Genomic DNA, 13,579 nt, shown 5'->3' with positions numbered 1-13,579 from the left:
GCAACATCCGGGCCAAACCCACAGTAAGATCCCCTCCGTGTAGACCCGACGCGTCCGTTTCCCCCCTCCAGGTGCCGGCGTCGGCGCCGTCCGTGTGAGGGGGCACACCCCGGAGACGCGTGCCGCCTCTTCGGACATGCCAGCACACCACCCCGCATGTATGAGGGCGCGGTACGACGCTCGGGTGGCATTGCTACCCCCCCCCCCCCCCACGGCCCCCGTCCCGCCTAACCCTGTAGCGTTTGACCATGGGATCTAGCCCTTTGACTTTGCACGGACGGGTTTTGACCAGTGGAACTATCCGCCCGGTCGTGTTAGGTCAGCCCATACGAACACTTTAGAGCAACATCCGGGCCAAACCCAAAGTAAGATCCCCTCCGTGTAGACCCGACGCGTCCGTTTCCCCCCTTCAGGTGCCGGCGGCGACGCCATCCGTGAGCGGGGGCACAACCCGGAGACGCGTGCCGCCTCTAATTTGGACATGGCACCACACCACCCCGCATGTATGAGGGCCCGGTGCGACGCTCCGGTGGTATTGCTATCCCCCAGGGCCCCCGTCCCGCCTCTTTAGACATGGCACCACATCGCCCCGCATGTATGAGGGCCCGGTTAGACGGGAGGGTGTACCTGGGGGTAGCAATGCCGCTAGGTGTTGCTTTGGGCCCTCCTACGGTTGTGAAAGCATGGTGGCTAGCGCAGGCACCCGGCACGCAGCTCCGGGGTGTGCCCCCCATCTCCGGCGTCACTGTGGGGCACGGCGCGGCTGCAGCAACGTCCGCGAGGGGGGCAATCGATATACCATCTGGGTATGTTTTTTTTGTGTTAGACAAGGCACATTTATGTTGTGAAAAAAACAGGGAAAAGTAAATAAAAATAAGTAAAAAAATAAAAATAAATAAAAATTAGAGATATGCCGACGGCAAGGCCGTCGGCATACCTGCGCACATGGCCACGGATCGATGACGTGCCTAAGGGCGCGGATCGGTGATGTGGCAACATCCATGGGCCAGACCTATGCCGACGGCCAGGCCGTCGGCATAGATTTGCCACCCCACGGACAGGCGAGCGACGCGGATGATGACGTGGCGGGCGACGCGGATCGATGACGTGGCGTCTATGTCGACGGCCGCCGTTAGCTCGTCGGCGTAGATTGACGCCGTCAAAAGGCCGTCTCCGTCCGGGTAGCCGAGCCCACTAGCTATGTCGACGGCCTTCTCTATGCCGACGGCCACCGTAGGCATATTTCTATCGACGCCGACGGGTGAGCTTTGCCGACGGGGGCCGTCGGCATAGATTGATATACGCTGACGGCTTTTCTATGCCGACGGCCTGGGCTGGGCCTTCGGGATAGGCCAATCTATGCCGATGGGGCCCGTCGGCATAGGTTCGGCCGTCGGCATCGCCAGTTATTCTGGTAGTGACCCCGTCAACAACAAAAAAGTGAACAAAGGAATACAAACAAAAGTCGACTCTAGTAAGTTTCAGAACGAAACAAAATGCCGACTCTAAAACTATTCCTCCCGCATCACGAAAAGTTGATGCAGATGCTGCCATTCTTGGCGCTTCCGCACGCCGGGCACGCCAATGCCGCGGCCGCGCACGGTGCGCACACGCAGAGGTGCCGGCACGGCAGCAGCAGCACAACGGCCGCGCCCTCGCGGCACGCCTTGCACCTTCCTGCTCCTGTCGCGGGACGCTCCTCCACTGCCGGCGTGCCCACGTCCTCCTCCGCGCATAAGGGCGCCTGGTTCTCCCCCCAGCAGCACGACTCTGCGTCCTCCTCCTGACCGTCGCCGCTTATTCCACCGCCACGGACCGCCTGGGCGTCGAGCACCCGCTGAAGGTCGCCGCGGAGCACGTTGGCCGTGGCCTCGTTGGACTGCGCGACGTCGCGCCACATCTGAGCCTCCATGAAGAGGTTCCGAAGGCGCTCCTCGAGCGCCCAGTTCATGATCCTGATCCGCTCAATCTCCTCGTCCTTAGCCTTGAGCCGCTTCGCCGCCCTGGCCTCCACGGTCGAGATGATGAGCCTCGTGTGGGTCTGCCTCTGCTCCGCGAGAGTAGTCCACATCGTTTTCACCTGCATCATCGACAAAAGCTAGAAATTAAAGCCTGAAACGCAAAGTATCGATCGGTGGCGGCGATTTGATCATGGCATGGGACTTACATGTTTGAGCAGGATGCGGTCGACGTCGATGGTCTGCTGCTGCGCGTGGGCCGCAAGAACGTCGACCGCGCCAAGCATCGACGACTGCTCGTCGCGCCTCCGCATCTTGGTGATCATTTCCTGAGCACCGTCGGGGCTGACGCCCTTCTTCACCAGATCAGCCCCAGCCATCGCCAAGAACTCCGAATACTGATCCGCGACCGACGACGTCGGCGGCGGCGGCAGCGTGAAGAGGTCCGCGTACGGCTGCCCCGGCTGGCACGCCATCGCAGCGCCATAACAAGGCCCACTCGCTGGCATAGCAGCAGCGGAGGCGAGCTGGTGGTGGCCGGCGCCGGCGCCGGTGGTGAGTAACATGTGGCGCAGGCGTTGCAGGTCCACGGAGGCCATGGCGATTTATGGGGCGCGCGGGTCGTCCGCTAGCTTCCTATATATACAGCCAAGGCGATGCGTCCCTGGCCGGAGTTAGTCAGATGTGGTGGGAGGTGCGGTCATCGATCGGCGAGGGGACGGGCGGGCAAGGTGGCAAAGAGACGAGGTCCGTGGATGGCAGGCAGCCTGGTATTTATGGTGCGTCCACGTCCCCTATCCTGAGTGAGAAAGCAACTGACGATGAGATTGACCGGCCCTTTTTAGGAGGGATTTTCCTTTTATTTATGGCTTCCGTTTCACTCTCTCCCTAAATTTGGAGTAAAAACCAGGAATTCGCCGCGTTGTATTACCTTTCTGCACCGAAATTCCCGACGATTCCATCGATCGGTTGACTATAATTTGCAGAAACCAAGGCTGGCCATATACTGAATCGTTTAAGTTAGTATGTTGTGGCGCCAAATCAGCACGCGTCGTTGAGCCTTTTGATCTCTGCACGCACGAATCTTGGGGTGTAAGGAAACTTATAACAAAGCAAAACAAATTACGCGCTCTGGTGAGGTCTCTGGACTTGGTAAAGATCGGGAATCACGTACAAAGCCGTGGTTACTCGAGGGCAATTCGGGGAAGAAGGAAACTGCATGCGTTACGTTCTACGTTCGCTGCATCTGCATGCAGAATCAACGTACATACTTTAATGTGCTGAGATATATATTAGGCGTTTTTTTGGCTTGCTAGCTGTAGATGGTCGAGGAAAATAAGCGTAGAGGCAGAGATGGGAGCTCAAAATTAGAAGGGAATGAATGAGCTAGTACGTAATTGATTTGGTAAGAACAGATCGACCATTCATTCATTCTGGGCTGTACTTTGGTGCAAATCCGGCCGATCGATCCGATCCATACGTTTAATTTGGGCAAAAGCTACCGCCAGCTTTTTATTTAATTTGATTTCCAAAAAAAGATCTCTACCAAAATTGAGCGTCGATCGTCTTTTAATTACGGGATACAGATAATCATGTCGGTGCCCAAATAGAACCACAGTTGTGCCATCACACATCTTTTTTTTTCATGGTACTCATCACACATTTTTTTTTCCAAACAAAGTATGGATGGAAGCACTCATATATACACACATACACTCACCCCTATGAGCGCATACACACACTCTATCCTTATTAGTGAAGGAAATATGCCCTAAAGGCAATAATAAAGTTATTATTTATTTCCTCATATCATGATAAATGTTTATTATTCATGTTGAAATTGTATTAACCGGAAATATAATACATGTGTGAATACATAGACAAATATAGTGTCACTAGTATGCCTCTACTTAACTAGCTCGTTGATAAAAAATGGTTGAGTTTCCTAGCCATAGACATGAGTTGACATTTGATTAATGGGATCACATCATTAGGAGAATGATGTGATTGACATGACCCATTCTGTTAGCTTAGCACTTGATCGTTTAGTTTACTGCTATTGGTTTCTTCATGACTTATACATGTTCCTATGACTATGAAATTATGTAACTCCCGATTACCGGAAGAACAATTTGTGTGCTACCCAACGTCACAACGTAACTACGTGATTATAAATGTGCTCTACAGGTGTCTCCGATGGTGTTCGTTGAGTTGGCATAGATCGAGAATAGGATTTGTCACTCCGATTTTCGGAGAGGTATCTCTGGGCCCTCTCGGTAATGCACATCACTATAAGCCTAGCAAGCAATATGACTAATGAGTTAATTACGGGATGATGCATTACGGAACGAGTAAAGAGACTTGCCGGTAACGAGATTGAACTAGGTATTGAGATACCGACGATCGAATCTCGGGCAAGTAACATACCGATGACAAAGGGAACAACTTATGTTGTTATGTGGTTTGACCGATAAAGATCTTCGTAGAATATGTCGGAACCAATATGAGCATTCAGGTTCCGCTATTGGTTATTGTCCGGAGACGTGTCTAGGTCATGTCTACATAGTTCTCGAACTCGTAGAGTCCGCACGCTTAAATTTCCGTAAAGATTGATATATTGGACGACTATGTTCGGACACCGGAAGTGTTTTGGGAGGTTTCGGACATATACCGGAGTACCGGCGATTTATCGGAACCCTACAGGGAGTATATTGGGCCTAATGGGCCTTAGTGGAAGAAGAGGATGGGCGGACAGGGCAGCCGCGCCCCTCCCCATCTAGTCTGAATTGGACAGGGGGGGGGGGCTTTCCTTCTCTCCTTATCTCCCTTCCTTTCCTTCTCCTACTCCTACTTGGAAGGGGGGGGGGTCCTACTCCCGGTGGGAGTAGGACTCCTAATGGGGCGCGCCATAGGAGGCCGGCCCCCTCCCCCTCCTCCACTCCTTTATATACGGGGAGGGGGGCACCCCTTGGAGACACTACAATTGATCATTGATCTTTTAGCCATGTGCGGTGCCCCCTTTTACCACAATCCACCTCGGTCATATCGTAGCGGTGCTTAGGCGAAGTCCTGCGTTGGTAGTTTCATCAACACCATTACCACGCCGTCGTGTTGATGAAGCTCTTTCCGGAAGCTCTACTGGATCGTGAGTTCGCGGGACGTCACCGAGCTGAACGTGTAGGTGCCGTACGTTCGGTACTGAGGATCGGTCGATCGTGAAGACGTACGACTACATCAACCGCGTTGTCATAACGCTTCCGCTTACGGTCTACGAGGATACGTGGACGATACTCTTCCCTCTCGTTGCTATGCATCACCATGATCTTGCATGTGCGTAGGAATTTTTTTTGAAATTACTACGTTCCCCAACAATGAGCATCTTCGAGAGACTGAGCCGGCATATCATCTTGACATTTACGAAGTCACTGTAGGTAGCTCGTCGTCGACGGAAATGTCTCCTCCCACTGAAAGCGCATCGCCGGAGATTCTGAAATAAATCCAGGAATAATGCGAGCACCAGAAGTTGAACCCTGGTGGACTGGGGATACCACTGTCCCTCTGACCATCCAACCACAGGTTGGTTCAAAAATTCATCACACATCTACAGTACGTATCAACATCAGAAAAATAATAATACTAATAATATACGGCTAAATATACGCCTATCTTTGAAAAACAATAACGAACGACCAAACAAATTAGCTTTTTTTAGGAAGCAAACAAATTAGCTAACCACTAGATTTGGAGTAGTGCGTACTGGAATTGATTGATAAACTGGGTAACAATGAATAGGTGCATATACATTGCAGTATTTTTTTAGAGAATATATATTGCAGTTATGCTTTCCATTAATCTCTCGTATGTATGGACCTTTGTCACAAGGAAACAACATATATACTGTATGCATGCATTCAAGCTGAAGACTTCCGTCGATACGCGGATACGTTTCTGCTTCTAGACTAAAGGAAGAGAAGAAACGAAAGACATGCGGAGGCCAAAGAAAGAGAAGAAACGAAACAGCTTTCAAGGAAACGCATGCGGAGGACAAGCATGACCGGGCGAGTACGAAGGTGTCGCGCGCCGCTCGAACAACCCCACATGCATGCTAGCGCGGCGGCACTTGGCTCCGGCACCACCGAGAGGTCGATACCAACGTTTGACTTGTCCGAAGACGCGCCACTCCTGCCGGGCCGGCGATCGTGGGTCTTGACATGTCATTTGTATCCGTGATTAGTAAAAACGAAAACTTCAAGGGGCCTAGTACATATTATTTTGCATGGACCACCGACCACGCTATATGTTCGTCGACTGATCTTTGGTAAAATACGGTCGGGTCACGTGACGTTAAATTTACCGCACGATAGTCGATTGATACAGCTGACGAGTGTGTACAGCATGAGCCATGTTGCAGTCCAATTTTTGCAACATGATCCATATTGCACTCGAAGATTTACAAAGACATGCAAACATGAGCCATGTTACGCTCAGAGTTGCAACATGGGTCATGTTGCAGGGCCCGATGTTGTGAGAGAAGGAAAACAGTGGCTGTCACAACCTCTTTGCAACATGGACCGTGTTGCAAGCCTCCTTGCAACATGACATATGTTGTGAACCATGCAAGCTAACATGCCACGGTAGCCATGTTGCGTGCGATGATGCTCCTTTCAAGCTTTGGTGGTCGACATCCCTTTGTAGCAGCTCACACCTCTAGGATTGAATAACCTACAACAATTGGGGGGAGGGAGGGGTATCTTATTGCCAACACCGCAGGACAGACGTCGGGCACGGCGAGACGGCGACTGGTGCGTCTTGTTGCGGAGCCTCGTGACACATACGGGTAGGCTGCCGCAACGGTGGCCGGGCCACCTTCCGGCAAGAATTCGAGACACATAAGAGAAGGGTTGGGGAAGGAAAGAGATAAAGACCGACGTGTGTGAGGGTGAGGATAAGGATAAGGGAGACGTTGCTGGAGAAGGAAAACATGGTCCGCATGATACACGACAAGCAACTGTTGCGGTAGGCGGCCGGGCTATAATCAGTCGGTTGAGGGGGAGCTTTCCCCTTTTTCTATTTATTTGTTGCCTGAAAATTGGATTCAGATCATTCGATTTCCCTAGCGTGGAGAGCAGTTGAGTAACCCCGAGGCCGAAAGGGGGCCATGCACCAGTGGCATTGGCTTCCCCGACGAGGTTGAGCCATGATTGCTCCGGAGACGGGGGCGACACGGCTGGTCAGAGCCTTGCCCCAGAGCCGTGGAAGCACGCTGACTATGCGTGCGTGTTTGTGGGGGGGGGGGGGGGGGGGGTCGAGGGAGGGGATCTTCACATATTGACCATCAATCGGATTAGATGGCGCCCAAGCCAAAGATGGTGACATTGTTGTGTTGCCAACAAGGTTCAGACATGAATTCGCCAGAGGCTGTAGCTTGCTAGGGAAGAACATGGAAGAAATCGGGTTTGTGTTGTTGACTTGAGGAAGGTGAACATGGAAGAAATTATTAATAGATCTATTATTAATTTATTACACGTTCATTATTAAGTTTATACTGTATTTATATGCAAGAGTTGCATTGGTTCTTCAATATGACATTTAGACGAAAACCTAATTGCATGTGTAGAATGATAAACACTAAACATATCCCTAGTCACGCCTCTGGACTAACTCACATATGGTTGATGGTCATGCTTTCCAGATCATATGCATTTTCAGTGTAACAAAGATGTCAACAATAATGAGTGCATATTGTTAGGGTAACAACGGCGTTGGATAGACCCAACTTATGAGATACTGCGAGATCATGTTAACAATATGCTGTCAATATCTTCGTAGAAAGTGTTAACATTGACTTGTGACCTTAGACCATGATAATAGCATAGACCTGGATACCATCCGATTCATTTGAGGTTGTCAACTGTTACTCCTTAATCGAATGATTATAAGATGAATCTTGGGTATGCCAGAAAGTATGTCATGGTGCTAGTTATGTCAACATTGCACTTTGCCCCTCCCGCGATGGAGAGATGCAGTCCGGGCGCACTCGGTATTATGGTGTCCAACATCGCCTATCGAGATACATTGACTAGGGACTTAGTCATGGGGATACCAGAATACAGAAACGAGAGTGCAAGCCGGTGTGAGGATAACTAGGTATGGTGACCAAGAAGTTGATCACGAGGATACCATCAAAGTCATGCCTTTGATTGTGTAATGTATGATGAGGCAAAATAAATTGTATGTGGTAATAAAAGGTTTGCTCAATAAAGTTATTTGATGATGTGTGAGAATTATTATGTGTGTCCAAATCCCACTAATAATTATTGACTAGAAGGTGTTCCAGACATGCCCACATATGCTCAAACCTATAGGGTCACACGGTTAATGTGTAGAACATTTAGAAATGCTAGGATCTAATGGATATTGAGAGAGAAGGGTCCCAAAAGTGTTTCGGGAAGTCCCGGAGTGTTCCAGTGATATCCGGAAGTATTTCAAAACATAAAGTGAAGTTCTAGAAACATTGTATATGAAGGAAATATGCCCTAGAGGCAATAATAAAGTTGTTATTTTATATTTCCTTATTCATCGTAAAGGTTTATTATTCATGCTAGAATTGTATTGATCGGAAACTTAAATACATGTGTGAATACATAAAAAAATACCGTGTCCCTAGTAAGCCTCTACTAGACTAGCTCGTTGATCAAAGATTGTGAAGGCTTCCTAACCATAGACATGTGTTGTCATTTGATAACAGGATCACATCACTACGAGAATGATGTGATGCACAAGACCCATCCGTTAGCTTAGCATAATGATCGTCCGGTTTATTGCTATTGCTTTCTTCATGTCAAATACATATTCCTCCGACTATTAGATTATGCAACTCCCGGATGCCGGAGGAATACCTTGTGTGCTATCAAATGTCACAATGTAACTGGGTGATCATAAAGATGCACTACAGGTATCTACAAAGGTGTTTGTTGAGTTGGCATAGATCGAGATAAGGATTTGTCACTCCGAGAATCGGAGAGGTATCTCTGGGCCCTCTCGGTAATACACATCACAAGCTTGCAAGCAAATGACTAAGGAGTTAGTTACCAGATGATGTATTACGGAGCGAGTAAAGACACTTGCCGGTAATGAGATTGACCTAGGTATGAAGATACCGACGATCAAATCTCGGGCAAGTAACATATTGATGGACAAAGGAAATTACGTATGTTGTCATAATGATTCGACTGATAAAGATATTCGTAGAATATGTAGGAGCCAATATGGGCATCCAGGTTCCGCTATTGGTTATTGACCGGAGAGGTGTCTCGGGCATGTCCACATAGTTCTTGTACCCATAGGGTCCACACGCTTAATGTTTAGTGATGATATAGTGTTATATGAGTTACATGATTTGGTGACCAAATGTTGCTCGGAGTCCTGGATGAGTTCACGTACATGACAAGGAGTCTCGAAATGGTTGAGAGGTAAAGATTGATATATATAGGAAGATACTATTCGTACACCGGAAGTGTTTCGGAGGGTATCGGGTACTTATCAGGTCATCGCGGAATGAGTTTTGGGCATCCCCGGCAAAGTTATGAGCCTTATGGGCCAAGTGAGAGAACACACTAGCTGACAAGGGGCTGGTGCACCCTCTATAGGGGCCGGCCCTATGGGGAGGGAAAGGAAAGTGTGAAGTTAGACTCCACTTCCTTCCCTCCCCGTCTTTCCTTTCCCCCTTGTCCATACAAGGAAGGGGGCGCAGGAGGGCAGGAGCCCTAGGGCCGGCGGCCAGCCCCTAGGGGCGCGCCCTGGCTGCCTCCCTCTCCCCTCCCACCTATATATACATGGGGAGTGGGTGCCACACAAGGATACAACATTGTCTTAGCCGTCCACGGCGCCCTCGTCCACCGCTTACTCCCTCGGTCATATTTTCGTAGTTCTTAGGCGAAGCCCTGCGGAGATTGCATCGCCATCACCGTCAGCACACCGTCATGCTGCCGGAACTCATCTAATACCTCACCATCTTGCTGGATCAACAAGGCGGAGGACATCACCGAGCTGAACGTGTGCTGAACGCGGAAGTGTCGTACGTTCGATACTTGATCAGTTGGAGCACGAAGAAGTTAAATGCTTCCACTTATGGTCTACGAGGGTACGTACGCACACTCTCCCCTCTAGTTGCTATGCATCTCCATGGATAGATCTTGCGTGTGCGTAGAAATGTTTTTGTTTTCCATGCAACATTTCCCAACAGTGGCATTCGAGCCAGGTCTATGCGTAGATGATATGCACAAGTAGACCAAAAAGAGTTGCGGGCAGTGATAGTCATACTGCTTACAACTAACATCTTATTTTGATTCAGAGGTATTGTGGGATGAAACGGCCCGGACCAACCTTACATGTCCAGGCACATGAGACCGGTTCCACCGACAGACATGAAACTAGTTTTGCATAAAGGTGGCTGGCGGGTGTCTGTTTCTCCTACTTTAGTTGAATCGTATTTGACTACGGCCGGTACTTGAAGAAGGTTCAAATAACAAACTTGATGAATCACCGTTGTGGATTCTGTGTAGTTAAGAACAGTTCTTGCTAGAAGCCCGTAGCATCCACGTAAAACTTGCAACAACAAAGTAGAGGATGTCTAGCTTGTTTTAGCAGGGCATGTTGTGATGTGATATGGTCAAGACATGATGTGATATATGTTGATGTATGAGGTGATCATGTTTTTTAATATCGAAAACTGGCAGGAGCCTTAGGGTTGTCTCTTTATTGTATGAAATGCAAGCGCCATGTAATTGCTTTACTTTATCGCTATGCGTTAGCCATAGGTGTAGAAGCAATAGTTGGCAAGACGACCCCGGCACAAGAATGGAGATCAAGGTGTCAAGCTAGTGACGATGGAGATCATGACAATGCTTTAAAGATGGAGATCAAAAGCACAAGATGATGATGGCCATATCATGTCACATATTTTGATTGCATGTGATGTTTATCCTTTATGCATCTTATTTTGCTTAGAATGGCAGTAGCATTATAAGATGATCCCTTCACTTAATTTCAAGATAAAAGTGTTCTCCCTGAGTATGCACCGTTGCTACAGTTCGTCTTTTCGAGACACCACTTGATGATCGGTTGTGATAGACTCTACGTTCACATAAAACGGATGTAACACAGTTTTACACATGCAGAATACTTGGGTTAAACTTGACGAGCCTAGCATGTATAGACATGGTCTCGGAACACTGGAGACCGAAAGGTCGAACGTGAGTCATATAGTAGATATGATCAACATAGAGATGTTCACCATTGAAGACTACCCCATCTCACGGGATGATCAGACACGGGTTAGGTTATTTGGATCACGTATCACTTAGATAACTTGACGGATGTTTATTTAAGTGGGAGTTCTTTAGTAATGTGATTAATTGAACTTAAATGTATGATGAACTTAGTCTTAATAGTTTTTGCATATCTATGTTGTAGACCAATAGCTCGCAATTTAGCTCCCTTATTATTTTGATATGTTCCTAGAGAAAACTAAGTCGAAAGTTGATAGTAGCAATGATGTGGACTATGTCCGTGATCTGAGTATTATCCTCATTGCTACACAAAAGAATTATGTCCTTGATGCACCGCTAGGTGACAGACCTATTGCAGGAGCGAATGCAGATGTTATGAATGTTTGGCAAGCTCGATATGATGACTACTTAATAGTTTAGTGCACCATGATTTAGGGCTTAGAATCGGGACTTCAAAAACGTTTTGAACGCCATAGAACATATGAGATGCTTCAAGAGATGAAATTGGTATTTCGGGTTCATGCCCGGGTTGAGAGATATGAAGTCTCCAACAAGTTCTATAATTGCAAGATGGAGGAGAACAGTTCTGTCAGTGAACACATACTCAAAACGCCTGGGTATTATAATCACTTAACTCAGGTGGGAGTTGATCTTCTAGTTGATTGTGTTATTGATAGAGTTCTTCAGTCACTGCCACCAAGCTACGAAGGCTTCGTGATGAACTATAATATGCAAGAGATGAAGAAAACAATTCCCGAGCTCTTCGGAATGCTTAAGGTCGTGGAGGTAGAAATCACGAAGGAGCATCAAGTGTTGATGGTTAACAAGACCACTAGTTTCAAGAAAAAAGGGCAAGGGAAAGAAAGGGAACTTCAAGAAAATGGCAAGCAAGTTGCCACTCCCAGGAAGAAGCCCAAAGCTAGACCCAAGACTGAAACTGAGTGCTTCTACTTCAAAGGGACCGGTCACTGGAAGCGGAACTGGCCCAAATACTTGGCGGATAAGAAGGATGGCAAAGTGAACAAAGGTATATTTGATACTGGTTCGGTTGCTCATGTTTGTAACTCGAACCAGGAGCTACAGATTAAACAAAGATTGGCTAAGAATGAGGTGACGATTTGCGCCGGGAATGGTTCCAAGGTCGATGTGATCGCCATTGGGACGCTACCTCTACATCTACCTTCGGGATTAGTTTTAGAACTGAATAATTTTTATTGGGTGCCAGCGTTGAGCATGAACATTATATGTGGATCTTGTCTAGTGTGAGACGGTTATTCATTTAAATCAGAGAATAGTGTTTGTTATATTTATATGAGTAATATCTTTTATGGTCATGCACCCTTTAAGAGTGATCTATTCTTGTTGAATCTCGATTGTAGTGATACACATATTCATAATATTGATGCCAAAAGATGAAAAGTTGACAATTATAGTGCAACATATTTGTCGCACTGCAGTTTAGGTCATATTGGTGTAAAGCGCATGAATAAACTCCATGTAGATGGACTTTTGGAATCACTTGATTATGAATCATTTGATACTTTTGAACCATGCCTCATCGGCAACATGACTAAAACTCCGTTCTCCAAAACAATGGAGCAAGCTAATGACTTATTGGAAATAATACATACCGATGTATGCGGTCCGATGAGTGTTGAAGCACGCGGTGGATATTGTCATTATCTGACCTTCCCAGATGATTTGAGTAGGTATGTGTATATCTACTTAATGAAACACAAGTCTGAAACTTTTGAAAAGTTCAAAGAATTTCAGAGTGAAGTAGAGAATCGTCGTAACAAGAAAATAAAATTTCTACGATTTGATCGCGGAGGCGAATATTTGAGTAGCGAGTTTGGCCTTCATTTACAACAATGTGGAATTGTTTCACAATTCACGCCACCTAGAACACTACAGAGTAATGGTGTATCCGAATGTCGTAACCGTACTTCTATGATGCCTCTTACCGATTTACCACTATCATTTTGGGGTTATGCATTAGAGACAGCCACATTCACGTTAAATAGGGCAGCGTCTAAATCCGTTTAGACGACACCGTATGAACTATGTGTCGGGGATATACCCCGCGGTGTAAACCGACCGGAAGTTAACCCGGCCGGACTTGGCGGTTTATCTAAAGACCCCGCTGACACTTGGCGAGTTACTGGCGACCCGCCCTGACCTGGCGGTTTACAAGCAACCCACCTGGTCATTATGACTCACTAGTGATCCGGCGTGCGGGACAGACGGATGACAAGGCCCAAGGCCTAGAAGGCCGGTTCACGTTTAATATTGGGCCGATTTATGAGGAAAGCACAAATAATATTCCCTTAC

General features: G+C 47.6%; 1 protein-coding gene across 1 annotated transcript; it reads right to left on the bottom strand.

The window, feature by feature from the left end:
- Nucleotides 1-877: 877 nt before the first annotated feature.
- On the bottom strand, nucleotides 878-2,684 carry LOC123154111 (E3 ubiquitin-protein ligase BOI). The gene is made up of 2 exons (XM_044572902.1): nucleotides 2,168-2,684; nucleotides 878-2,080 (listed from the first exon to the last, which is right to left on the bottom strand). The coding sequence occupies exons 1-2, from the start codon at nucleotides 2,555-2,557 to the stop codon at nucleotides 1,526-1,528; spliced, it is 945 nt and encodes a 314-aa protein (XP_044428837.1). The 5' UTR covers nucleotides 2,558-2,684; the 3' UTR covers nucleotides 878-1,525.
- Between the last annotated feature and the right edge of the window lie 10,895 nt (nucleotides 2,685-13,579).

This window comes from Triticum aestivum, chromosome 7A, assembly GCF_018294505.1.
Source record: "Triticum aestivum cultivar Chinese Spring chromosome 7A, IWGSC CS RefSeq v2.1, whole genome shotgun sequence".
Classification (NCBI taxonomy): Eukaryota; Viridiplantae; Streptophyta; class Magnoliopsida; order Poales; family Poaceae; genus Triticum; species Triticum aestivum.
This window is presented reverse-complemented; position numbering and strand designations above follow the sequence as displayed.

Bases quoted from the DNA above. Each gene is read 5' to 3' on its own strand.
- LOC123154111 (XM_044572902.1), bottom strand. From the start codon at position 2,557: ATGGCCTCCGTGGACCTGCAACGCCTGCGCCACATGTTACTCACCACC. The intron at 2,081-2,167 runs GTAAGTCCCATG...TCGATGATGCAG, and splicing joins ACCGCATCCTGCTCAAACAT to GTGAAAACGATGTGGACTAC.